General features: G+C 47.7%; 1 protein-coding gene across 2 annotated transcripts in view; it reads left to right on the top strand.

Moving 5' to 3' along the window:
• Positions 1-26,747, top strand: part of UGGT2 (UDP-glucose glycoprotein glucosyltransferase 2) — a 1,923,861-nt gene that overhangs the window by 909,334 nt on the left and 987,780 nt on the right. For both annotated transcript variants that reach the window (XM_069639785.1, XM_069639786.1), the window contains 2 exons: positions 9,232-9,359; positions 10,469-10,564. In XM_069639785.1, the coding sequence (XP_069495886.1) occupies positions 9,232-9,359; positions 10,469-10,564 (224 nt within the window). The remainder of the gene's footprint in view (positions 1-9,231; positions 9,360-10,468; positions 10,565-26,747) is intronic.

Below are 26,747 nucleotides of genomic sequence, written 5' to 3'. Positions count from 1 at the left end.
CAATTATAATTTCATTTCAAAAGGGAAAAAAATGTGTACTATTGTAGCCCTCTACTCTGCATTCTACGCGGATGGAGAGTTTAGGCATGCATTGCCCGGGGCAGATGAACTGTTTGGAATGCTATGCTAATGCCTTGTGAAATAGTCATCACTCAGACTGATATCCCTTGGGCATCTGATACAAGGGTACCTTTAACTCAGTCGCTGAACTTTCTGCTCTGTCTCCTTTTCTGCATATACTTGAGCCAAGAAAAAGTATTGCGATTTAGCAATGATGCTAGCCAGCCACGTTGCACCTTGATAGTATATTGCTGGATAGAATGATAAGTAGTATTATAGTGAAAGATTGAGATAATGCGTTTTAAAAGTTTCCCATGCTCAGAGCACTTGGGTCACTGCCACTTTCGCCGAAATGTCTGTGCCGCCACACATTTTGTAGATTAAAAGTCTCATTATGAATATATTAGTATTGGTAAAAACAAGGGTTTATTTTAAATATCTCCTATATTAATTTTTTAAAATACTATATTATCCTGGCTCACAGTTGTTTAAATAAAAAGAATTAAAACAAAATACTATATTCACTATTATCTTATGTTGGGATTGCGTGGGTTATATTGACAACATGGGGTACTGACAAAGTGCTGCAGGGGCTAAAGTAAAACCATACTTACCCGATTAAGTACATTTGTATGGACTGTAAATATAGTATTTAATCACCTACCATAATTAGGTGGTATTTCACAAACAAGTGGTGTTTAGAATACCAGATAGTTTAACAGTTTCCACTGTACATATTGAGGGCCTGTATGACAGAGCCTAATGTTCTAATACTCTCTCCTCAACTCACTGGCACATCACATTAACTGATGAATACTTAGCACCGATCCTCTCACCTTCCCAGCGCGTCCAAGAATGAAAACCCGGCACACCGAAAAGGCATGTGGGAGCTGAGCCTCAGGGGCCAGACTGGAGAGAATTTCTCTGAAGTGCATCTGGTGAGGTGCAAAAGTGGAGCGTAGCCAGAGCAGGTCTCTCGAAGTCACAGGGACACCATAGGCTAGTTGTTATTTTACAAATTCACAAAATTACCAAGTCCTGATTTGAGAAAGACGGAGATACCGTCGAAACACGTGTTATCACAAAGGGTACTGCTATTTCCAAAAAGAAAAAAACTGAAACATTTAAATATTAAAAATAAACAACTTTTCTAAAATTTGTATTGGAAAACTGAGAAAGGGGTCATGCGTCATTTTTCTCAGAAAAACGTGGGCGCGTGGATTATATGTTAAAGTAACTGCAACGTTTTTCTTTTAGTCTAAACTGAGTTGATGAGCCAATTACTGCGTTGTTACTATTCCATGCGACCGGGAATAAGGAAACCTATATAAAAATACATTTAATGGCGCTGAGGTCCGACCAAAGGAATACCCACCCTAAAAGGTTCCTCATTTTTTGTCTAGTTGGTAATTCAGCCCATCTTAGTCATGCTCATCTGGCTCAACCATTGGCAGAACAGGGCCCTGCTTTGGCCACCATAGCTGGCAAGAATATGCACTTGAGAGAGGATTCTGGGTTCCTCTTGTCCAGACCTGCAGGGAAGTGGCCATATTCTCTAGTTTGCAGAGACCATTGGTGTTAAAGCCCTTCCACATCTTGAAACCACTGCTATCAAGTTCCAGAGACTCATGACATCTCAGACAATGAGGGGCTATTTTACTGGCGTAATTAAAGATGTGCTGGCTTCAATGCTTCCTCCAGTTCTGGTTACAATAGTTCCAGCGCCTTATCTCCTTCAACCACCTTTACCTAGAGGTCCTCCTCCCCCAAACTCTCTGGCTCCCTTAGGCCAAAGAACACTCGTTTTCACCCCCAGGTCCTATTCTCGTGTTTCTTCCTCAGCCACCGACGTCTCAACCTGTCAGATGAGTACAAAGGCAGCGAATATGGCAAGGGAAATGTGCACAAAATCACACAGTGAATAGCCTTGAATCAAACAACATGCAAACAGAAACCAAGACTCATGTATGCTAAAACCCAGGAGTGCAAATAGAGTGTGACAACAATACAAATATATGAAAAGGGATGTGGGGTAAGCACTTAGAAACTCCTTATGACTGCAAGGAAAGTCGACAAGCGCCTTGCCCCCAATTGCTGTTACAGCTACTGACAACGCTAAGCCCACGAAGAGGGCAAGCAACAACAGGATCTGTGAACTAACACTCTTGAAGGTATTAAATAAGGGAACTTAAAAACAGTACTCACGAGGACGAGAAATACGTCTTGAATGTCAGCAAGCCCAAGGACCCTGTTGATCAAACAGGGACCCAGAAAGGCTATAACAGCAATGGGAGGATGACTAAATACATAAGACTCAAGACAAGGGGCAAGTAGGAATAGTGATTACAGAATAGTGAGGAAAACATAGGCATTCACACAGGAGCTAGCTACAACAGCACACCACACCTAATAACCAATGGGAAATAAATGCAGAAGTGCAAGGGGAAAACATGGAATGGATTCCAAGAGAAGGTAAGGAACAGGAGCAGGGAAAACGAAATTACCAAGGCAAACTTCCCCCCACCCATCCAAGGGAAAAGACAGGAAGCTAATCTAAAGAGGAAGACTAAGGCATCAAGGTTTACAGCAGCAAAGGACAAAGTCAAAGAAATATAGAACACAGACAAACTGGGCTACATCAAAAAGGGAAAGCACTAAGAAATGCTGCCTGCAAACAGAGGAAGACAGAAAATCTAGGAAGCAGAAATCAATTAAGCACAATAAATTCGAAATCCAGGGTTAAGGAACAAGAAAATAGAAACTTGGATCTAGGCAGAAAGCTGAGCACCAGGGACAAGGGACCAGTCACAAACATGGACACTGCATCAATGACCAGCATTGGACTGAAGCAAACTGAGGCTTTTAAAGCTGCTAACCAGCACACGCCTCAGGTGTGCTGATTGCTGCACCTGCAGCCACAGGTGTTGCCTATCCTCCACCCAACCTTGCCCTGCAAGGGTGGAGGTGAAGCAGTGGGCCAGACATTCTGGGAAGCATAGTCATTTGATTAAAGCAGCATGCTGGCTGCCAAAAACCTGGAATGGATCCGGAAGGGAAGTAGCTTGGAAAATAGGGATTTAGCATTCCCAATTCATCACCGCATTGTAGCATAAGGTTCGGAGGATAAGCCAAGTAGGGAATAAACCCCAATTCATGCCCCCAAGTGGTGGGAACGGGAGCGAAGGGAGCGAGTCGTGACACAACCTTCGATCTCAACAGACTATCCAGACAATGCCGATGTGTTCGGTGAGTCAGATAGAGAAATGGCTACTTCTACCAGGGCTTTCCACAAGAGATTAGAGGGGCTTGTGGAATTCAGGAGCAGCACTATCCTGAAATACCATCATCTGAGGAAGGGGTCTTATACTCTGGTCTTGCATTCAGGGCATCTGCCAGATCTGTTGTTCACATGCAAAAGGATTTAATTGCGGAGGCCATTATGATCTGGCAGCAACCGCTTTCAGGCAAAACATCAGTCGTAGGCTGGTCATCAGGTACAAGCCAGTTCCATCTGAAAACCCTAGCCTAGCATCATTGCCAATATCCTTGTCATTGGTGGTGATGGCCACCACACTAAGCAGCACATCTTCTGGACAGTCATCTGCCAGCTGTGCCTCAAATAGGGAGGACAATACCGTTGATGAGTTTGGGTGAAAGATCTATCAGACTTCTGCTGTGAAGCTTCAGCAAGCAAATGCTAAAGACGTCCTGGCGGCACATATAGTCGGAAGTGGAGGAGAAAGATGGGGGATTTTGATACCCTACTGCTGCATGTAGATGAGGTCTGGTCGAGGCCAAGCAGATGTAATGGAAATTAATAGTTCATCATAGTGACACCGTTACAAGAGGAATGTGTCTAGGCTCAAATGTCAGGTAGCTGCTTAGATGCAAGTGTCCAAGTTTAATACAGATGCACAAGAAAAGATCCCCCAGTCAACAGTGACGGAAGTTAGTCAGATCCCAGCACCCCAGCATCTATTCCCGCACACCATCGCCTGATAACAAAGGGGAACAATAATATGAGGATCAGGGTCCATTTGTAGGAGGCTGTTTGTCAGAACGCTTGGATATATGCAACTCATTTCTCAAGGATTTGTAGACCCAATCAGTTATTTTGAAGTGATTTGGGCTCCCAATCCTCCCCTGTCCCCCCCTCTTTCTTCCCCTCCAGCAGGAGAGCAAACCATGTAGCATGAAGATCAACCAGCTCCTCTCCATGAGGGCCAAAGAGCCTGTCCACTCCCCAGAGACAAGCTTAGGTTATTTTTCCAGAATGCTTGCGATCAGAAAAAGAACATGACTGTCCTTCACACAATCTTGCGCCTGTATTCTCTGAGCATCTCCCTACTTTTAGAAAAGTTCAAGATAATCATGCCGGTGCAAATCAGGTTGTCCCTTCTGGGTATTTGGTTTGCACTGTGGCTCTGAAGGATACCTACTTAAGCGTCCCGATCTAGGGGCCCCACCAGAGGTTTCTTCTGTTTTCCCTAGGGGATTCCCAGTTTCAATGCAGAGTCCTTCCCTTCAGGCTGAACTCAGGCCCATGTGTGTTCACAAAATAGAGGGCAGTAGCCTCCATTTTATAGGTGAATGATGTTCATGTGTATACTTCTTGGACAACCAACTGGATAGTCAAGTTTTTCTATGAATGTGAAGGAATTTCAGCGAGGTCCATGTCAGTCTCTGATTGGTTACACTGAGCAGGCCAGGGTTTATACAAGCCAGCGCAGGAACAGTGATGTCAAGGACAGTGTGTCACACTCACTTCAGAGAGATGGTACCAGGGTCTGGTGGTTTCAGGCAATTTTTGGTCTTGTCGCTTCCTGTGTGGTGGCAGTACTGAACGTCATCTTCCACACAAGACGTACCAAGATGCATATATCTTCCCTATGGGGTCAGAACAAGTAGAAATCAAGGCGGGTGTCAAACAGGATCTTTTCTGGTCGGCGTCTGGCCTCAATATCTCAGTTATCCTCCTTTTTCAAGAGTCCATGTGTCAGCTCACCATGCCCGACTCTTCTTTGTTCAGTTGGGTATTTAGCCTGAACAATTTGCACGTGCACAAACTATAATAGGCAGGAAGGAGTATAACAGATTTTAATGTTCCGATACTGAAGGCAATTTGGCTGGCACCCACTGCCTTCCTTCCCCTGATCAGGAACAAGCAGTTTTGATCCTGACTTACAATACTTCTGCAATCTGCAATGATCCACATCAACAAAAAGGAAGGCAGCTATCTGGGAGTGAGCACTTCAGGATGGAACCTTCCTGAACGTGAGCCATTTTGCATGGTATAGCTAAATTTAGGCTGACCAGCACGGCTAGTTTCGTCACCAGACTCGCAAGCATGATTTGCCTTACTCCGACCGGCTCCTAATTTTCCAGTTGTGGGTTCCTCCCCTCATCGAACCTTTCACAACTCACGGAACTTCAAATGCCGGCAGTATGCCTCATGGATGGGGTAAGACTACCCTTCCCTAGGGGATGCAATGACACTTTCGTGGGATCACATGAATGCTTTTGTGCTCTATCCAGTCAGTCTTTTACACAAGGTCTTGAGGGATATCAGGTGGTCGAGGAATTGCCTCCTGTGAGAAACCAGAAGGTGTCTCACCCTCTAGTCTCTGGGAATCTGTCATCCAGGTTGCCAGGACATGGCCATCACTTTTGGATCCAGTTCCTGGGGGTGGACCAGTGCAGGAGGATCACCTAGGTGAGGGGTCTTTGGGGAGTGGGACACCGGATGGTGAGACGCGGTATTCCCTTCTCTGTAACACCTTTGCCCCATCCTACCCAGTAGGATAGTTAAGAACTCTACACCCCAGCGCTTTTCCAACATGAACACTTTCTCGCTGAAAGTCCGCTCTAACGGAAAAAAGACTTAACACCCGAGCTGTGTACCTGACATGTCCCAATACAATCGTCAGGCAAGGTCAGGCAATTACTGATCATCACACACACCTGACTTCCATTACACTTCCCCACACAGATAAAAGGCGGAGCATGAGAGCACACTCCGAACGAGGCAAAGCACAACAGAAAACAGCAGTTCCAAGATGGCAGTTTAATGAGAGGAGAAAGACGGCAAAACAGAAGGGGGTCACAAGGAGGGAAGTCCCCTTGACAAGGAACCGTTATGCTTTCTGTTCTCGAGGCTTTGGGAAAGTAAGATCAGGAAACCAGGCTGAAGAATCCAGCATTGTGCGTCAGTGGTACCCAGGGCCCTCCCGCGTCAGTAATCAAGGCAGGGAGAATCTCCAGTCACTGCAGTACTATCTTTGGCTCCAAGAACAAAGCCGCTTCAGTGAAAGCAACACAGCGGGTGAGTTGGGGAGACCGATACAAGACCAGTCTGTGTTGAAGCCAAGGTTGCAAGCAGCAACATTGTATGGCGAGCGCTGGAACGAACATTGTTAAAACGCGTGTGATATGAGATGCAAATTAAGTTAAACTGCTGATGAGTGATTGAACTTTAAAGCAAGCTATAATACCTTTGACGGAGCAGTCCAGCACCACGTGGATGCTCAATCGAAGGTCTCTGTAAGGTATCCAGCCGAGAAGTAATAACAATAGATAAATTCGGTCCGAGCCCGGCAGAGGGCGATCAATTGAAAGAGAACAAATGTGAATTGAACTGGTCCTGCGACGGGTCAAGCAAAATACTCCACACATTCGAAAGTCTTTGATCTTGATGAAATAGAGAAAGTTTGAAAAAGTACATGAATTTGGTCCAAGCCCGGCAGAGGGGGACCAATTGAAGGTTTTGTTTTACAGTGGCTCTGAGCCCGGCAGAGAGGGGCTCGGGATGAATCGAAAATCACCCAAGAAATTATACATGAGAATCCTGAGGAGAAAGGAAGTTTTGAATGTTTGTCACATCATACCTTCTGAAGTAAGAGACTTTGAATGGCAAATAGACTTTGACATTGAAGGCCCTGATACTGCGATTTGAACTACACCCTCGTGCTAGAGAAGCCAGAGACTGTTTTAAGCCCGAGTGCGCCGCCTTGTCCTGTTCTGAAAACGTGGAGAAGGGAGGCCAACAGCTTGCATATTCTGACATATCATTTCTTAAACTTTTTTCTTTTGCATAACATTGATTCCCACACTATTTGTATTTAGAAGTAAGGATTGGCAATAGGTTTATTAGTATGGGCCCTTTTATATTGTCAAGGCACCATTAGGACTGCGTTACTATTTGATGGTCGTAGCTTGCGCCCATCTTTAGATTTAGGATTAGATAGGCGTTTTTCAAACCCGATTGAAGGTCAATAAATGCCCTTGGCCTGTGATCACTTGTGTCTGTCTTACTGTTTGATACTATGCCTTCCTTACACTCAACTTAATACTTCCCCATTGGCTGACACCCGTCTAGTTCTTGGAGCACTTATCTCTTCCACCAACCCCTTCATTCCATTTCCCACAGTTTTCAGAGATTCTCATACAGCAGGAGGGACTGGTTTGCCACACGTCCTCTCAATCACTGTACTTAGCAGCAGGGTATGCAAGTCCCTAGCCATGGGTCATTTGTGCCTTTCTGATTTTATCAATTTAACTACCATTATGAGGGTGGTCATAATTGTGTATATGTCTGTTTATCTGTGTATATTTCCCAGCCTCGTCTGGCCATGTGTGTGTTTGTCCCCCTGTTTTTCCAACTTTTCTAAGATATATGTAACAGTGGGTACAGCAGTGTTTATATCCATAAGATGAATGTAACCATTTGAAACAGCGCCCTGATGCCCTTTGGCGCTTTACAAATGCCAATAAAAAAAGAAAATGTCTATGATTCGAATGGCTATGAAGGCAGTGCGCAGTACCAGGATAAGTTCATTCGCTTTTGTCACTAGTGCATCAAAAATCATCTGACTCCCTTACAGGCATCCCTGGATCAGGCTTTTTGTCATTCTTGGTGATCCGGCCTGCTCAGATGTTACGCTGGAGTCTTGCAGGGCATATCTCGCTGCCTCGTGGGATAGTGTGATTTGGAAACATGTTCCTTTTTCTGCCTCTAACCCAATTATCCAGAGACATTTTCAGGGTCTTTCCACATACATTTTCTTTGGTCAGACCACTGCACACTTCATGGGATTTAAATACAGTCATTTAAATCCCATTAGTGCACAAACCATTTGAAACCTATAGAATTCAGTAAGTGTCCTGGAAAAGGTTTTTTTGGGTGAAAGTCACTTCATCTAGAAGGATCGGTGCGTTGCATTCCCTATTGGCCAGGGAGCCTTTCACTGTTTTCCACAAGGGCGGTTCTTAGAACTCACCCATACTTCCTTCCTAAGGTTGTGTCTGATCTCAATATTAACAAAGGAATGTTTTTGGCTAGCTTTTTCCCCAAATCTTTATTCTGATGCTGAAACGGTACTTAATTGCAAGGATGTCTGTTTAGTTTTACATGTGTACGACCTCAGTACAGAGATTTGGAAATACTTTTCGTCGAAGACATCCCAAGCAGGGGAAGAAGGCTTCTAAAGCCACTATTGTAAGTTGGATTGTATCTTGTACTGTTGAATCTTACAAATGTCAGGGCAAGAATCCCCTACAGGTCTGCAAGCCCATTCCGTGAGAGCAAAGGCAGCCTCAGTTCACCTTCACATCCTGTTTCTGTAGGCATTATCCATGGACCTTGGCTCCAGACCAGGTGCAAGCTTTGGGAAAACATTGTTACATAATCAATGTGGGTGAAAGTTATCCTCCCATTTGCTATTGCTCCATACATTTCCCATGGGATGGTAGAAAGGGGACAGGATGCTGCTGTATGTACAAGTTAATGACAATAGTGGCTAGTATACTCCTAGTCCATAGTCCCTTTTCTGCCATACAATCTTTCTGCCATCCCGCTTTGCGAGTTTCTTGCCCAAGCATGAGTGTGTTGACTGTTGATCTTTTCCCAGAAGGATATTATTTTAGTAGATTAATTCAAAGGATGTTATTAGCCACTGTCTTTTGATTTTTTTTAATGTATTTATTTATTTACTTTATGTAGATTTGTATGGCATGTTCCATCGGCCTGTATTAAAATACATTTTGACTTCATGGAAACAGGTATGACACGTTTGTCTCAGGATTCGCGCATCCTCACTAGGTGTTCATTGTTGTATTGTATTGTACTTTTTCCTGGGCAAAATATAATGCTAGTCACTCTTTTTATGTTTGTAGATCCTTAGCCCCATAGAAGAAAATACATTTAACACTGAAGATTTTAACTTGTTAGAAAAGATTACATTCAGTACCTCAGCAGAAAAAATCAAAGGCATTGTTAAGAAAATGGGATTCGATTCAAAAAGGTAAGAATCTTATTTGCTCATATTTTCTTAGACTCTTCGTAAACTGAGCAAAGCAGTAATTCACTGCGGTATTGTGTTATGACTGAGGCATAGGATGACTTTGTCTCAGTGTTGTACTAAATATGAATTGTGGTAAGTGGTTCTACACTTATTTCTAATAGTACTTTTTAGCATCCCTCTGATGCTGCCAGTCATTCAATAAAATATAACAGGAAAAGTAAATGTTTGATTTTCTCTCCAGTCTTCCGGTTTATTCCTTTGGGAGACCTTTCCCAGTTCTTTGTGGCATGTTTCAGGCCCTTAAGTAGTGTACATCTGACAAAGCTGAGAATCTGTTTACCTCTGTTCTAGGACACGTGTTTGCCATGGTAATAATAGCCAATTGGTTCCTAAACCAATGGAGCCCAATAACATTGGACTGGACCAGTGGTTTCTGAACATTTTCCCACAAATCCATGATTTCTCATTTACCTGCTACTGAGCCATGGGTGCAACCATCAGGGGGGTTATGGGTGTCTTGCCCCCTCAAACTATGTATCATAACTTTTGGTCCTCTCCAAATATTGCACCCCACTGTTTCCATCCCTGGGGAAGATTGTTTAAAAGATGTGAATGGAGGTCTGCTGCTCAAGCAGGCAAGGCCAAGATTCACAACTTAAAGAAAAGGCTCCTGTTCTACTCGTTAATCCCCAAATTGATTGAGGATTTCAGCCTTGGGTTATCAGATTCATCCCGTCATAAGGATTGCTCTCATGGACGAACACGCACAAACCATGCCCTGCTCACTACAAACAAATGGTATCCATGGCTGGTCTTGCATGTTCAGAACTGATTGTTGAGTGTTCATATTTTGTAAGGTGGCATAGGGAGTTGGGCTGAAATGCTTTGAAAAGGGGTATTGTGTGTTTTACTTTTATGCCAAAAAAAGAAACTGTATTTTAGAGTGCCTTAAAATTTCCCTGGGCTGCTAATAGAGAGGAACCTGCATACTTAGAGTAAACTAAATACTGTGGGTGAGTAACTTTTTCTATTTCTGGTGGATGTAACTTAAATAGTGAGAATATAATCGCTAAAGGGTAACAAGTGTATTTTTATTTTGTTTTGTATAGCGGCAGTGATATGGTGTTGAAGGTAGACGCACTACTGTCTTCCCTGCCAAAAGGAGAAGCTAGGCAAGCTATTAAAAATCTAAAGGAGCGCCACAGGTAAGTCTGACAACAAGACTTTATGTATGTTTTTATCTCCCTGTTTCTGATGAAAATGGCGATGCGTTGTACTGTACTTGATGTCGACATTTGAACTGTGAAGAAACTCAGGGTGTTGTCACTATATCCATGGGGCGGAGCCCATTCCCATTCGGCCAGGAAAGTGAGGCCACTACCCGATAGTCCACCTGTGGGTGGTATTCAGCAGGTGGATCTCTTGGGGAGGTAAGCTCTCCATGGGACCAGTGACGATGGCTTTGGGAGAACGCTGTGTGCACACCCTCCATTTCGAATCGTTTGTGTCCTCCCATGTATTCCTCATCTTAGATATTCATATCTTCCAGCTTTGCTGCTTCTGAAAATCTTTTTCCACCAAAGGGCGCTGTGCTCAAGGTCACTGCATTGATGTCCCTCAAGGGTTGGCTTCAGTTCCGTTTTTCCGATAGCTCTGCTTCGTGTCACGAAAAAAGGCGCTTCAGTTTTCTGCGCAATGTCTTCTCCGTCAAATACATCCACGCCCAAAACTGGCTTTAAGAAATGTTAGAAGTGCAGGTAGAAGATGTCGATCACTGACTCCCATCCAAATTGCCTCTGGTGTTTGGGCCCTGACCATCGGGACGACGAGTGCCGTTCCTGTCAAGCTATAACCAACAAGGCTCTTAAGGAACATAGAGGTAAACTGGCAGTGGGGGAGGAATCCTCTAAGTCTTCTTCGAGAAAGAAAAAAGAATCGAGTGAAAAATCCCAGCATAGGTCGAGGAAATCAAGATCGAGAATTCGTTCAAGGAAATCTTATTCTTCTTTGTCTAAAAAATCGAAGAAAAGACGATATTGATCTCTTTCGTCCTCTTCCTCGTCCGCTGACGCAAGGGTCGTCCCATACCCTTCAAAACATGATTTCCCCCAAAAAATGGGAGGACTTTAGGGCCTCGATGATGAACATTTTCGAGAACGCAGCCCAGACCCCATCAAAAAAGCCGCGTGGCGACCATGACCCATCTCACTCCAGAAGTGACAGGGGGAGGTCAAAGACCAAACGCGCAAAATCCGACTACAAGTTGTCGAGGGTGTCGTCGGAAAAAATTTCCCCGACACCTCGTAAAGAAAGATCAGAACTACCGGTGCATAAATCAGAGGTGACGACTAACAAGATGGCACCAGGAATCCACCCGCCATCAAAGTCGATGTCGAAGGATACTTCGCATCTATCGAAGACTCTCTCGAAGCCGACTTCGAAGATGGCTTCGACACCTTATTCGACTGTATCGAAGGCTCCTTCGACGTTGTCGAAGCCAATGACGATGACATTGACGCCTTCAACGCCATTGTCTAGGCCAACTTTAATTCCGACGCCAAAATCGACACCTTTGTCGAAGCCGTTGTCGATGCCTGTCATGATGCCTACCCCAGGAGCACCAGGCCAGGCCCAGCACCCCCGGGAGCAGGCATCACGCCCCCGGGTAAAAGCCCAGCGGCCCTTTATAGGGGCTCTTTGGACTCTGTCCTGGCGCCGTTGGCGCCAGGCTCATGTTGGACATCAGTCCTGGCGCCATAGGCGCCAGGCCCATAAAGGAAGGTGTTTTGTGCACTTACCTGATGCAGACCATGCTGCAAGATTCAGGCCTCCCTGAGACCTGAAAGGGACTATTTTTTCATTGGGACTATTTTGCCACTCGGGCGTGGCCAGGGAAGGATACTTACCTGGAATCACTTTGGGGGCTATTTAAGCCACGCCCAGACAGTAGCTCACGCTTCGCGTTGTTCTGCATCCCAGCAGCTGAACGCTCACCGTGTCTGCTCCTGCACCTGGACTCCAGCCACGCCCGCCTCAAACCTGGAACACCTGCAAGGGAATAAGAGAAGAGAAAGGTGAAAACCAAGAACTATTTCAACCTTCTTACCTGCATCCGGAATCTTCACGCCAGCATTCCTGAAGGACGACTTCCATTTAAAAGCACCGCATTGCTCGCTGCAGCGCCGCGCTTCACTCACCTGTTCCCGAGACGCCGCCCGGCTCCATCGCGGCTCTCAGTGCCGGTCGCCACATCTCTGCACCGCACCTAAAGTAGAGAAGAAGAGACGAAAGGTGAGCAAGGGAACACAAGAGGAAAGCCGGATTTTCAGCCATATTACTTACCGGCTATTCTTGGTGAGCCATTCCACATCTCGGGTCGGCGCCACATCTCTGGCAGGTACCGGGGAATTATAAAGACATTTAGAGGGGTCGCCCTCATCACTGACTCACCTGATTTTACCCCGGCAATTTAACCCCTCAACGCATCGCCTTTGTTCTGCACCTGAAATAAAGGACAGAAAAAGACAACATAAAAGGCGGCTCACACTTGAACTTTTGCATCTTCATACTTACGGCGTATCGCTCAGTAAAGTCAAGTGGATTTGCCAGCGCCATTCTGAAAACCAGTGAAGTAACTGGACGAACGCGCGCCCCTGCACCAGAAGCAGGATGGAGAGTTCATTCTTCCAAACCATAAGGTGAGCTTAAACCGGGGGTTTTGGAGGAAGTCGGAGGAGAACGAAGGGGGAAAGGGGGGAGCAAGCACATTATTCAGCAGACAGTTAATCCCCTTTCTCATCTGCAGAAGGATATTCCTACGGGCCAGACAAGCAAGATTTGGGGGTCCTGTTCAATCGGTGGTCCGAATTCTGCGCATCACGCTTGAAGAGGCCACAGCAACCAAGACCAGACCAGTGCCTCCGTGGGAGCCAGGTGAGCGTTACAATGCCTATTGAGTCACTCGGAAAGATATACCAACCACAACCTAGACAAGACTTTTTCAGGTCTATGTCGTCCATTTATGAGGAGCATTCCTCTGTCGAGGACATTACTCCGGCTGGAGTGAAATTTGGGACTAGAGATGTCCCTGAAGAATTAATAGACCCTAGATCTAAGATGGCTGACCTGTATGAATGCCTATAAACAGCCAGTGGCTTGAATACTTCTCCTGAAGTAGATTTTGATAGACTCGACCCTGCAGACCATGGGTACAGAAATTTGATGAATAGAGTTGCAACTGAGGAAGTAGAGTTTTGCACCGGATGTGCAATTCAGATTACTCAATATGCCTTTTGACGGCTTGAGGTTGTCCGGCAGCAAGACGGACGAAAGTTTAGATAAGCTGCAGACCTTGAAAGTGGCGGCTAAATCACTTAGCGTCTCTATAAAACAGCCTGAACAACACTCCTACTCAGGGTCATCTTCCTGGAGGAATCGTCCTTTGTCCAGCATGGGGTCTGGCATGGATTCACATGCTCATGAATATTCCCCGTCGTCGGGCCGGGAATCCTCGGTAAAGAAAAAATCAGTATCAGTTTCGTTTCTGATCTGTCTTTCTTAGTAGTAACCAATAACTGATCTCTGGGTCACACTGCCCCCAGCCAATGACTGCCCTCTACCTAAGCCCCTCCCCTGGCAGCCATCCTCTGATTTTTACCGCACGTTCAAGTGTTGGGAGTCCTCGTGTTTAGCTCTTGAGCTTTTACTGAGTTTTGATGTTTTTTCAGGAGATTTTTCTCAATTTTTCGGTTAATCGAGCCTCAAGCTCCACCGTTTCTACTTGCGATAACGGGGACCCGTTTTTGAATTCTTCTACGCCCCTCAAGGGTGAAGTTTTCGTCGAGTTACGCTTCTTGGAGGATTCCAAAAGCTCTGTGGCCTACCTCAACGGACATGGCCCAGGACAAGGGAAATTCGACGCCCGGATCCAAGCTATTCAGGAGCTGCCCAGGATGCGGATTGCAAAATGTTTTCAAGGAGGACGAGCATTCGAGATGTCTCTACTGCCTTCATGAGGACAAGACGCACGTGCAGAAGGATTGTGCGTTCTGCAAGAACCTGTCGGAACAGACCAAGCAAGATTGTCTTTCCCGCCTCGCCGCCTGGCTGGAGAAGGGCACAGCAGGTGAGAAGGCGAAGAAAAAGTCTGAGCGGTCTTCTAAGTCCTGTGAGGGCACCCCGGCAACGGTGGCCCAACAGAAGGCCAAGCACCGCGAGCAGCCATCCCGTCCGTCGCAGCCATTACCCGAGCCCCAGGATAGCCCGGCGGCCATTTTGTTCACGATCCAATCCTTATGTACTGAGATAAGGACGAGGTTACCACGGACTCCGGCGGAGGATCCAGAACCAGGCCCGTCGGGAAGCCCTCTGAACAAGCGGAGGAGAGTCCATCCCGTTCCGCCCTTCGTGCCCGCGAGGCTGGTGGACCCCTCATCCCCCTCGCCGGACCCTAGAGAGGATACGGCGACGGACGACGACGGCGGCGATGACACAACGGACATCCCGTCATCACCCCCCCTCGGGCTTCTCCGCCCGACGAAATTGGCTCTTTTCACGCCATGATAGCCAGGGCATCCGAGCTCTTCCAGCTCTGCCCTGAGGAACAGAAAAAGGAAGGTTTTCTTTACCAACAACGAGAGGCCAAGAGAAAGACGGTCCTCGCGGTGCCGTTGCTCGACAACATCTAGGAATGAGGGGCTGGCTATCCTCAAGAACCCTTCCACGACACCCGCCAAGAGGGACAGGTACGAGAAGTAGTACCGGGTCCCCGATGCCACCCCCTTGTGCCTCAGGGCCCAGCCCACGCCGGACTCTGTTGTCTCGTCAGCGGCCAAGAAGAAAGCAGCGGGTGCGGCAGCTTCAACTTCCACTTCTCCGCCGTTGGACTCCATGGGACGACGAGTCATCTCGTCGGCGGTGACGACGATTAAGGCGGCCAATGCCTTAGCGATTGAGGCCCGTTACGACAGGGAGCTTTGGTTCAAGATAGCTCCTCTGCTAGACTTCCTACCGGACGACTAGAGGGCGGAGGCCCTACAGATTCTGCAGGAAGGAGTGGTGGCGTCGTATCACGCCACAACGGTGGCAATGGACATTGCTGATACCGGATTTCGCCAACTGGGCAACGGGGTTTGCCTCAGACGACGAGGATGGCTCAAGGCGACGGACTTACGCCAGGACGTCCAGACCAGAGTTTTGGACATGCCGTTCGACGGCAACAACCTGTTTGGAAAGATGGTGGATGAGTCCCTCTAGGCCATCAAGACAGACACGGAAACAGCCCGAGCCTTAGGAGTCCTTCAGCAACGGCGGCCCTTTCGGAGCTCTGGTGGCAGACAGGGAGCCTCCAAGGGATCCAGCGGTGGCTCTTCTACTTACCGCCAGGCAGCCCGCTCCTCGTCCCAGGAGGCCTACAGAGGCCGCGGCAAGCAAGGAGGGTCTTGCCGCAGTCGGCAAGGAGGCCAAGGCGGCAAGGCCTCTTCCAAGCAGTACTGAACCGGCCGGAGCGTCGGGCCCCACCAAAGCATCCCGGTGGGAGGCCGGCTGACGAAGTTCGTCAGCGTGTGGGAGTCCCTCTCCACCGACCGTTGGGTGCTGGACACCCTGGCCGGCGGACACTCGCTGGAATTTCAAAAGAAGTGTCCTGCATTCCTCCCGTGGCCAGGAAGAAGAATCACGCCCCTCAACTGCTGTTGGAGGTAAGGGCGATGCTCAGGAAGGGTGCCATCGAGCTCATCCCCAAGAGGCTCTGGGGCTCCGGTGTATACTCAAGATACTTCCTCGTCCGAAAGAAGACAGGCGGTTGGCGCCCCATCCTGGACCTGCGTCGGTTGAACAAGTACATCAAGGCACAGAAATTCAGGATGGTCACCCTCCAGCACGTGCTGGGACAGCTGGAGGAGGGCGACTTCCTATCGTCACTGGACCCGCAGGATGCTTACTTCCACATCCCCATTCTAAAAGGTCACAGAAAGTTCCTCAGATTCGTAGTCCAGGGGCGTCACTACCAATTCAGAGCCCTGCCGTTCGGATTAAAGTCGGCACCGAGGGTGTTCACCAAGTGCCTCGCACCTGTGGCGGAGCGGCTGCGCCTGCAAGGGATCCACATCTACCCCTACCTGGACGACTGGTTAATCTGTGCAAGGTCAAGAGAACTCGCCGTCGAACACACAGCGAGGACCGTCCACCTGCTCACGGAGCTTGGATTCGCCATCAACTACCACAAATCCCATCTGGTCCAGTCGCAGGTGGCACTATTTCTAGGAGCGAAGCTCGATACAGTGAAGTGATTGGCATCTCTGTCGGAAGAAAGGACGAAGGCCATTTTGGGCAAGGTGCAGTGCCTGTTAGCCAAGGATGTGGCCAGAGTGAGGTCCATCAAGTCACTCCTCGGGATGATGTCCTCATGCATCTACCTTGTGCCCCTTTGGATGCGAACGCTACTAGAGTTCCTCGACACCCGCTGGATTCAAGCGGCGGGCTGCTTCGAAGACAGGATCCCGCTCGACACGGAGTTCCATCGGGCGATTCTATGGTGGGTTGCCCGTGCGCACCTCTCGGCAGGCATGGACTTTCAGGCCCCAGCGTATCAGGAGACGGTAACGACGGACGCCTCCCTGGAGGGATGGGGGGCCCACACCGGAGATCTCCACGCACGAGGCCTCTGGCTCCCGGAGGAGAGGTCTCTTCACATCAACATCCTGGAGCTACGAGCCGTGTTCTGGGCGCTCAAATCGTTCTTCCGTCCCTCAAGGACAAAGTGGTGAGGATCTTCAATGACAACACCACCACAATGTTCTACATCCGGAAGCAGGGAGGCACCAGATCCCCAGCCCTATCCAAGGAGGCCCAGGATCTGTGGCACTGGGACGTCGCCCAGGGGATGTTTCTGGTTCCTTTCCACCTGGCAGGAATAAAAAACACCATCGCCGGCTCACTCAGCAGGGAGCTGCGCTCGTGCCACGAGTGGGAACTACGCCAGGACCAGGTGGATCAGCTCTTTCAACGGTGGGGCAAACCCCAGATCGACCTGTTGGTGACGGCGACGAACTCCAAGTGCCAGAGGTTCGCCAGCAGGTTCGCCCAGCCGAGGAGCATGGGCGATGCTTTCTCGTTCCCTTGGGATGGCCTGTTCCTGTACACGTTCCCGCCATTGCTGCTCCGTCTCATCAACCAGCTCAAGAGGTCCAGGTGCAGGATGATCCTCGTCGCACCGGCGTGGCCGAGACAGATCTGGTTCCCCGACCTTCTGGACTTGTCAGCGTCCCCACCTATCAAGCTGCCGACGGACGCAGATCTTCTCTCCAGAGAAGGAGGCGCCATTCTCCATCACGTCCCAGAGTTGCTGAACTTGCAGGCTTGGCTCCTGCAGCACTAGAGTTTGCATTCAGCCGGGACATTGTATCCTCCTGAGAGGTTCTTGCAAAAGCCAGGGCGTCCTCAACTCTCATATGTTATGGACATTAGTGGAAGAGGTTCTCTGTCTGGTGCCGTGCACAGAAGATTAACCCTCTGCGGATTACGGCTCCTCAAGTGTTGCCGTACCTACTGTCGCTGGCCAAAGCTGGACTGACTCACGCCTCCATCAAAATACATCTGGCTGCCATTTCCCGATGCACCAGAACTACAGGACGGGCGTCCTTGTGGTCTCATCGCCTGGTGAAGGAATTTATGAAGGGACTATTCCGATCGTTGCCGCCGGTGAAGGCCCCTGCCCCGGCGTGGGAGCTCAACGTGGTGCTGACCAGGCTCATGGGGGCCCGATTTGAGCCTATGCACTCGGCGCCGTTGAAGTTCCTGTCGTGGAAGACAGCATTTCTTGTGGCCATCACCTCCACACGACGAGTGGGAGAGATCCAGGGACTATCTTGCAAGCCTCCATACTTGACATTTACGACACGAGGGTGGTGCTGAGGACGCACCCCTCCTTTATGCCCAAGGTGCAGTCGGACTTCCACCTCAACGAGCCCTTGGTGTTGCCAGTTTTCTTCCCGTCGCCTTCGCCTCCGGCCGAGAGGACTTTGCACTCGCTGGATGTGGCTAGAGCGCTGAAGTTCTACATGGACCGCACAAAGAATTTTCAGAAGACGTCACAGCTGTTTGTGAACTTTGGACCTTTGAATCAAGGGAAGGCTCTCTCGAAGGCTTCCATTTACAGATGGCTCTCCGGCTGCATCATGCACTGTCACCGGTTGGCAAACCGACCGCTGCCCGGCCGTCCGAGAGCCCATTCGACCAGAGCGATCGCTGCTACCACGGCGTTCCTGTCTGGTGTGCCCCTGCTGGGCATCTGGAGGGCTGCTATGTGGAGGTCGACACACACCTTCACAAGATTCTACTGCGTTGATCGGGAGTCCAGGGTCGGCCAAGCAGTGCTGCGCAACCTGTTCGCTTAAGGTGAACCTGGTGAGGAGGTAAGAGATGCTTAATGTTCAGTTGTTGTATTGCTTAATGTTGAGCCTGTTGCCACCTCCCGTGGTTGTGCATGTGTATACTGCTATGTATTCTTATATTCATGATCATGTGAATCCATGCCAGACCCCATGCTGAATAAGGAACAAGTTACTTACCTGTAACTGTTGTTCTCCAGCATAGGTCTGCCATGGATTCACATGCAAACCCTCCCTCCTTCCCCTCTGCAGCTCTTCACTTGGTAATACTGCCACTGTACGTGCTACCAAATCTGAGGATGGCTGCCAGGGGATGGGCTTAGGTAGAGGGCAGTCATTGGCTGGGGGCAGTATGACCCAGAGATCAGTGATTGGTTACTACTACGAAAGACAGATCAGAAACAAAACTGATTTTTTTGATACCGAGGATTCCCGGCCTGACAACGGGGAATATTCATGAGCATGTGAATCCATGCCAGCCCCATGCTGGAGAACAACAGTTACAGGTAAGTAACTTGTTCCTTTCGATTCTACTCATTTGTGAGACGGAACGGACAGGCCAGTCAAAAAGGACAACAAAGAAAATGTCCTTGTGGTGGAAGAGTGTTAGATCAGCCCCAGCAGCGGCAACTGTCCCCTCAGCTGCTGCTGCAGCCGCTGCAAAGCAACTCTGAGGCCTTGACCCACAAGACCCCGGTGGGAGGCAGGATCACTTGGTATCTCAACGAATGCCGGGGCATTACTTCAGATGCCTGGGCACTAGAAACAGTGGCCCATGTTAGGGAGAATTCTCTCTTAAGGCTGATTTCCCAAACCTAGTGAGTCCCCCAGCAGCTTAGCAGGAGAAAAAAATAAACCCCAACAATCCAGCAAAGAGTGAGACTCGCTTTCTCCCACTCTTAGACATGATTTGTGATATCCTTTGACTTTGTAATGTGTTTAATGGGCTATGGGGTCTTTTACTCCATAGGGTTTCATTTATTTTTGGTATGTGTGTTACACAGCACCCTCAGCGCAGTAACACAGGGGTGTCATAGTGACCCCCAAACATAGACTCCATACCCTGGGACTGACTACTGTCTCCCAGGGCATGTAAAGTCACCATTGACTTTACTAGTCTTAAATTGTGAACAGAACCAGTACAAACCATCCTATTGTGGAAGTACTGGTAGGGGTATTTAGATTGCCCCAGGGTCTGTTTTTCGAGGGGGCACTGTTCAGTGCCCCCTCGTCGAGTTTCTGGCTGGTTGCAGTGGTTACCACGCGAAATATTCCAGCGGAATATTTCCTATGGGATTTTCCCATTCATTTTAAAGGCACCACTTTTTTGGTGCAATGTTAAAGATACCGCTGGGTTATTTATTTAATATTTATTCCCCGGTTGGGTCTTTTTGCCAGGACTCGGTTTTAAAATGGTGTTTGTGTTCGCCTCTGTAACTCCAACCCATGTCGAGCCCTTTGTTCCACTTTTGGCAGGCTTCCACACAGAAGCCTCCAAAAGTGGTCCACTCTGTCTGGGTCTACAGGATGTGTGGAGGGGGAATAGGCCCCCTGGACTGAGTTGCCTCAGCAACTCAAGTCGCACTCTTGTGTGATTGGCCCAGTGGTGAGCCGCCCGGCCCACCAATTAGCATGTTTGAGTGACAGCTAGGACTGATGAATGGGGGTTTTCTGCATAAAAGCAGGGCTTTGGGGACTGGAACTTCAGAAGTCGCCACAGGACCTAAAGAATCCGAAGAGGGAGAAGCTGAGACGACCCGCAACGACGACACCACCGGTGGAGTCCTGCTGAACCGTCTCACCACTTCCCAACGACAGAGAAGGTCTTCCTCCAGGAGAGTCTTCTTCCTCTGAGCTGGTGGAGATAACCAGTTCGCCCTCTTTTTCGCTTTCCTGGATCGTCTCGTGGTCGAATCGCCCGTGCCAAGCACCCCGGCCGCCGGATAGCCACGCTTCACCACTACCGCAAATAAAAGGGTAGTACCTTTTAACCGGGAAACTCCGCGGCTGGTTTTGGCCCTGGCAGTCCAACGACCTCCAGCTTTCCTCCACGTCGAGATCTCCTCTTCCCCTGGACGAAGCACCGACGTACACCCGCTGCCAGGAGCAACTGCCCCCACTGAAGCTTTCTCACCATTTCAGGTACTGAGTCCCACCTTGTCTCCCTTGCAACAGACTGTTCAAGGTGTCCCGTAAATCCTTGATTTTTTATCCTGGGGTGACTTGGGACCTACTAACTAACTTTTCGTGACTTGATCCAACCCTTTTTGAACTCTTTGCAACAACTCTTTAAAAGTACCATTCAACTGTGTGATCCTGGACACATTCTGCCTTGCTCTCTCCAAGAGTGGGCCTGGCCTATGACTTTCTTGCTCCTCAGTAGATTCTGCCTTTTCTGACTTGCTCTGGTTCTCCTAAAGTGTTGGTATTGTGTATGTTCCTAATTCTGCCTTTTTCCCTCCCTTTTTAACTAACTTATTGGAGTGCCATCTTAGGTTAAGTGCTCACCTCTGTCTGAAAATAAGTGGTGTTTTAACTAAGACTTGTTCAATAAGTGATCAGGGATGTATATATATATATTAATAGTGACTGTGTTTGAACTTACTTGCCATATTAGTGTTGGTGTATTTTACAAAGTGTGTTTCTAAATAAATAATTATATACTGTTATACCCAAGCTCTGGTCAGTGTTTGCTTGTACTGCTGTTTTTTGGTACCTATCTTGTATACTCTATATACTGTCTAACTCTTCTTGAGAGAAGTCTGGGTGGTACAGACTGCTACCAATTGGGTTTACTTCCAACACCTGTAGTCTTAAGCCTTTTGCAGTGGTCCCTAAGGGAACTGCACAGGTTTCTGCCTAACAGCCTATGGTTACTGTCTTCCGTTTCGACAAAGGCCTCAGTACCATCCACTGGGAGCCAACTCTATCAAAATTCCAGACCTGCTCCTTATGCAGGAGATTGTAACCCTGCTAGAGAAAGGTGCAATAAAACATGTAGCTGTAGCGGAGAGGAACAAGGGTTGGTATGCCCCTTATTTTCTCATTCCCAAGAAGGACGTAGGATTGAGACCTATCATGGACTTGAGAAACTTAAACAAATTCCTCAGGAAGGACAAGTTCAAGATGGTGACCCTTTCTCAGATCCTTCAGGCTCTCCAAATCCAAGACTGGTTGGTTTCATTGGACCTTCAGGATGCTTATTTTCATGTGCCGATCATCTCAATCACAGAAAGTACCTGAGGTTCGCGACTGGCGGTTCTCATTATCAGTTTCGAGTTCTGCCATTTGGGCTGACCTCCGCCCAATGGTTTTCACCAAGTTGATGATTGTGGTGGCAGTGAGTCTCAGGAGAGGGGGGAATTCAAGTCTACCCTTAGCTGGATGATTGGTTAATCAGGGCAAGTTCACCCGAATGAGCCCAGGAACATCTGACCATGACCTGCCACGTCTTGCACAAACTGGGCTTCTACCTCAACTACAAGAAGTCACAAATGATTCCACTCTGTTAGGGAGAATTCTCATTCTATGGCTAATTTCCCTTACCTATCGAGTTCCCCAGCAGCTTTGCTGGATTTGAAGGTTTTGTTTCTTTTTACCTGCTAAGAGTGAGACTCTTTTTCCCACTCTTAGGCATTTTTGCTATGTGTGTTCTAGGCTATTTTTGTGTTTAATGCCTATGGGATCTTTCTCAACCCCAGAGGAACCATCTTTACTCACATGTGTTACACAGCACCCTCAGTGCAGTGACACGGGTGTCGTAGCGACCCCCAAACATAGACGCCATACCCTGGGACTGACTACTGTCTCCCAGGGCATGTAAAGTCCCCATTGACTTTACTAGTCAAATCGTATGAACTAAACCAGTACAACCCATCTTACTATGGAGGTACTGGAAGGGGTTAATAGTTTTTCCCCTATGTTCATTTTCGAGAGGGTAGCGTACAGTCCTCTCTCAAAAGTTTCTGGCTGGTGGCAGTGGTTACTATCATAAATATTCAACCGCGACTATTTCCCTATGGGATTTTCCCATTGTTCGAGGCTACCACTTTTTTTGACAGCCTCTAACATACCGCCGGTGCATTTTAATATTAACTTTACTCCGGTAGGTTTTATTTGCCAGACCTTTAATATAACTTCTTTCTCGTGTCTTTCTCTAAACTCCTAACCCAGGTCGGGGATCCTTTGTTCGTCCTTTTGGCGGGCTTCTACCTAGAAGCCCTCCTTTCGGCGCCACTGAGTCTGGGGTGGGTCCATTGTGTGGGAGGATGAGTGGGACCCCTGGACAGGGTTGCCTTTGCAACCCATGTCCCACTCTATCCTCATAGGCTGGAGGGTCTCCCGCCAAGATGACCACTCCACTGTGTGAGTGAGAGCTAGGCTGTATGAATGGGGATCTTTTTGCATAAAAGCAGGGTCTTGAGGACTGGAAGAGCAAGACCTTGCCACGCCACTGGAACTAAGAAGCCGAAGAGGAGAGGAGCCAAAGACATCTGCAACGACTGAACCACCGGGGAAGCCCTGCTGCAGCGTCTCACCACTTTCCTCCACATGACGAGAGAAGATCTTCACCTGCAAGAGCCTTCTTCCCTTGAGCTGGTGGGGCCAACCAATTTGCCAATCGCATTCCCAGACCTGCCTTGTTCGAATCTGCCGTACCCTGTACTCGGAGGCCGGATAGCCAGGCACCAGTCCACCCGGACCGCGATTTAAAGGAGCGTACCTTTTATTCGTCGGGCAGCACCGCGGCTGGTTTCATCCCTGGGCAGTGCAGGAACTCGAACCTTCCTCTACGACGAGAGCCTCTCTTCCTCTGCTGGATCACCCGAACTGCAGGAACTACCAGGAACAACCGCCACCGCAGGAGCCACTTCTTCATTTAAAGGTACATTGTTCCACCAGGCCGCCCTTTCTTCGCGGTAGCACTAAAGATGTTTTAAATCCTTTACCTACCTGTTGGGTCGGCCGCCCCTCTCTCTTAACATTGTCTTTTTCAACTTCTGCAACCACCTTTTCAAATTCGTTAACCAAAGACTTGACTGCAGCTACAAGAACATTTTGCTCCTGGGCCCTTGCCCTTTACCACTGACTCTGACACAGGCCTACTTACTCTGGTCACATTTGTTAGATCTGCTTTCTTTAGATTGATTCTCACTGAGAACTGTGTTGGCGCACCCATTTTTTTAACTACCCTTTCCTTCCCATCCTTAAACATTGTGAAATGCCATTTTGCTCAGTTTTCATTTTAAGTATTGCCTATACTGATGCACTTTCTTGCTGAACTGGTTCACAAACTGATGTGAAGTGTTGCTAGGGTGTATAAGAAACTATTTCTAGATAACTTGTGTTTTCCCTCCCTTGTGAGAAATTGTTAGAGGATCCCTTGTGTGTAGTTGTCACTGTGCCGTTTTGCTCAGTTTTCACTCTGGTTCACTTGGTCTGCAATTCAACTTGGGAGTGTGTATATTTTTCCTTTGACTTAATTTAACTTGCTTGATAAATGTGATACATGTGTTTTATTAGAAGTGTCTAAAATAAATATATATATACTTTTTAAATACAAAGCTTTGGTCAGTGTTACCTTGTTCCATAGTCTAGTGGGCCTATTGTGTAAACCCTGAATACTGCTCATCGCCCTCTTGAGATAAGTCTGACTGCTCAGCCACAGCTACCAACTAAATCTTTGTGGTACAGACTGATACCAAAGGGGATTTATTGCTCTCACCTGTAGTCCTAATCTTGTGTAGTGTTCCCTAAGGGAACTGCACTGGATTCTACCTAACACACTCCAAAAGCTCCAATTCATCGGAGCAGCCCTGGATACTTCCCTAGAAGAGAGCTCACAACATTCTGCAGATGTTAAAAAAGTTGCAGAATGCCCAACATCTGCCAGCCTTTGATTTTCTGAGGTTGCTCGGCCTCATGGCATCTGCCATTTTTCTGGTGCCAGAGGCCAGATTTAGAATGAGATCCCTTCAGTGGACCCTCGGGACTCAATGGTTCCAATTTTTGGGGGATATGTCAGATCTTCTGTGAGTGGCTCAAGATCTTCTATGGTGGGCTTGCAAGGAAAATATTGTCAAGGGAGAATCTTTTTGGCAACCATGGCCTGATATGACAGTAGTGACGGACGCCTCACTCAAGGAGTGGGGAGCACACACCAACGATCTGACAATCAGCGGTCGTTGGTCTCCATCGGAGTCCAAACTACACATCAACCTTTTGGAGCAGAGGGCAATCAGACTAGTGCTGAATGCCTTTCTGCCCTCTATGGGGAAAGAATGTCCTGATAATGATGGACAACACAGTGGCCATGTACTACCTCAACAAGAGAGGAGGCGTAGGGTCACTACCACAATGCAGCTCTGGTTCTGCTCCCCTGCTGGTGAAAAGCTTTGCGTGATCACCTGAAGCTGCTGGAATATTTATGAAATGCAGAATCTGTGGGCGGAACATCCATCAGAAAGAACATCACTAGAAGTAAGTAACGTGTTCAACTTTCAGAGGGTATATCTAGAGATGAATACCGGCTCCCAACATCAAACCAAAATCTTACTCCATCTACACACATAAATGGACTTTGTAGAGTGGCGACTTGCAGAAAAAATAGTATCCATAATCTGAAAAGAAAAATAATTTTTTAAAGTCCGCTTCTCAATACCCAAATATGAAGTTTCCGTTGGATTATGCTGAATTAGTGAATAATTCTTGCTCACTTCAAAGGGAGACCAGCCCTCCACTAGATTTTCCAGGGTGGTCACACCATACGTTCCAGCAGTACTGGGAACCACGTCATCCTGGCCAATCTGGGGCGGTCAAGATCATCATTGCCCCACAATGTTTTATATTCTGCAGGATCCCCAGAAAAAAAAGAAATATTAGAAAAGGGTAGAATTGCTGAAAGTGCTGTGGTATCACCAAGGACCCTCCTAGAGGGTCCCCCCTGAGAAAATGTCCTCCTCTGTTGACACTGAATGTGAGTGGGATCACTTGGGTAAACCACCACATGAATAATATCCGCTCAGTTACTTGATTGCACAACTCCCACTCATGGGAGACCCGCATCAGCTGATTCAGGGCATTCAGTTGAGCATTCCGCTTCCCCATCAGTTGGGTCGCTGTAAGATGGATATTGACTTAATTGTCCAACATCTGGAGAGCATGTTTAAGCAACCCAGTTATTCTCTTCTTGTTTAGATGGTGCATTTCGGAAGAGCAGTTTGTCAGGGCCAGGGCTGGCATGTTTCTAACCAGTGACAAGTAAACATTCAGTGACATCCTATCTCCCTCGACTTGAGGAAATTGATGTCTTGACCTCTCCTGGTCTTCCCATAAACCACACACTGAAAGGGCTGCCAGTTAACCTGGTGAGTTGAGGCAAAGGAGCGCAGAATGGCTTCCCCTAAAGGTTGGGGGTGGGGGACCACCATGGTAGTTGCCTGCAAACATGAGGACTCTCATGTTACCCCAATATTATGTGCACGAACTGTCCGGACGATATAACCCAATAAACCACTTAAAATGTCAGTAATTAAATTATAATTTATGCGAAATGCATGAACGCTGTAGCATCTCAATAATGAAAACTGACTGGTTATTCTTTTGGCGATACCATTAAACGATATTGCTGTCCATTATGAAAACACAATATTAATAATCCAAAATGATAGCTGACTTAATAAACATGTGTTAACGCGTTTTGCGCCGCAGTTTCCCCATGCTGCAACACTTCAATCGCATGTAGCTAAGTAGACAGATATTTACAATTGAACCAGCAATTTCTAATCTAATCCTGACATATTTCGGTCCACGAAAAAAGGGTGGGACTGTCTTCATGGGAAAAAATAGTTGTGGTAGTTAAGGTCAGTGGGGAAATTCTCACAAACGCAATGAAAAAGCAAAGAGACACTTTTTTTAAAATGTGGGTTGCTTTTAGAAATCTGCAAGCCACCTTATTCTCAAAGGTGATGTGTGCATTTCACAGTGTCTGGACAGCAAT

Source organism: Ambystoma mexicanum, chromosome 7q (assembly GCF_040938575.1).
Source record: "Ambystoma mexicanum isolate Mex_15411 chromosome 7q, UKY_AmexF1_1, whole genome shotgun sequence".
NCBI classification, from domain to species: Eukaryota; Metazoa; Chordata; class Amphibia; order Caudata; family Ambystomatidae; genus Ambystoma; species Ambystoma mexicanum.
The sequence above is the reverse complement of the archived record's forward strand: the minus strand, read 5'-3'. Positions and strand labels throughout refer to the sequence as shown.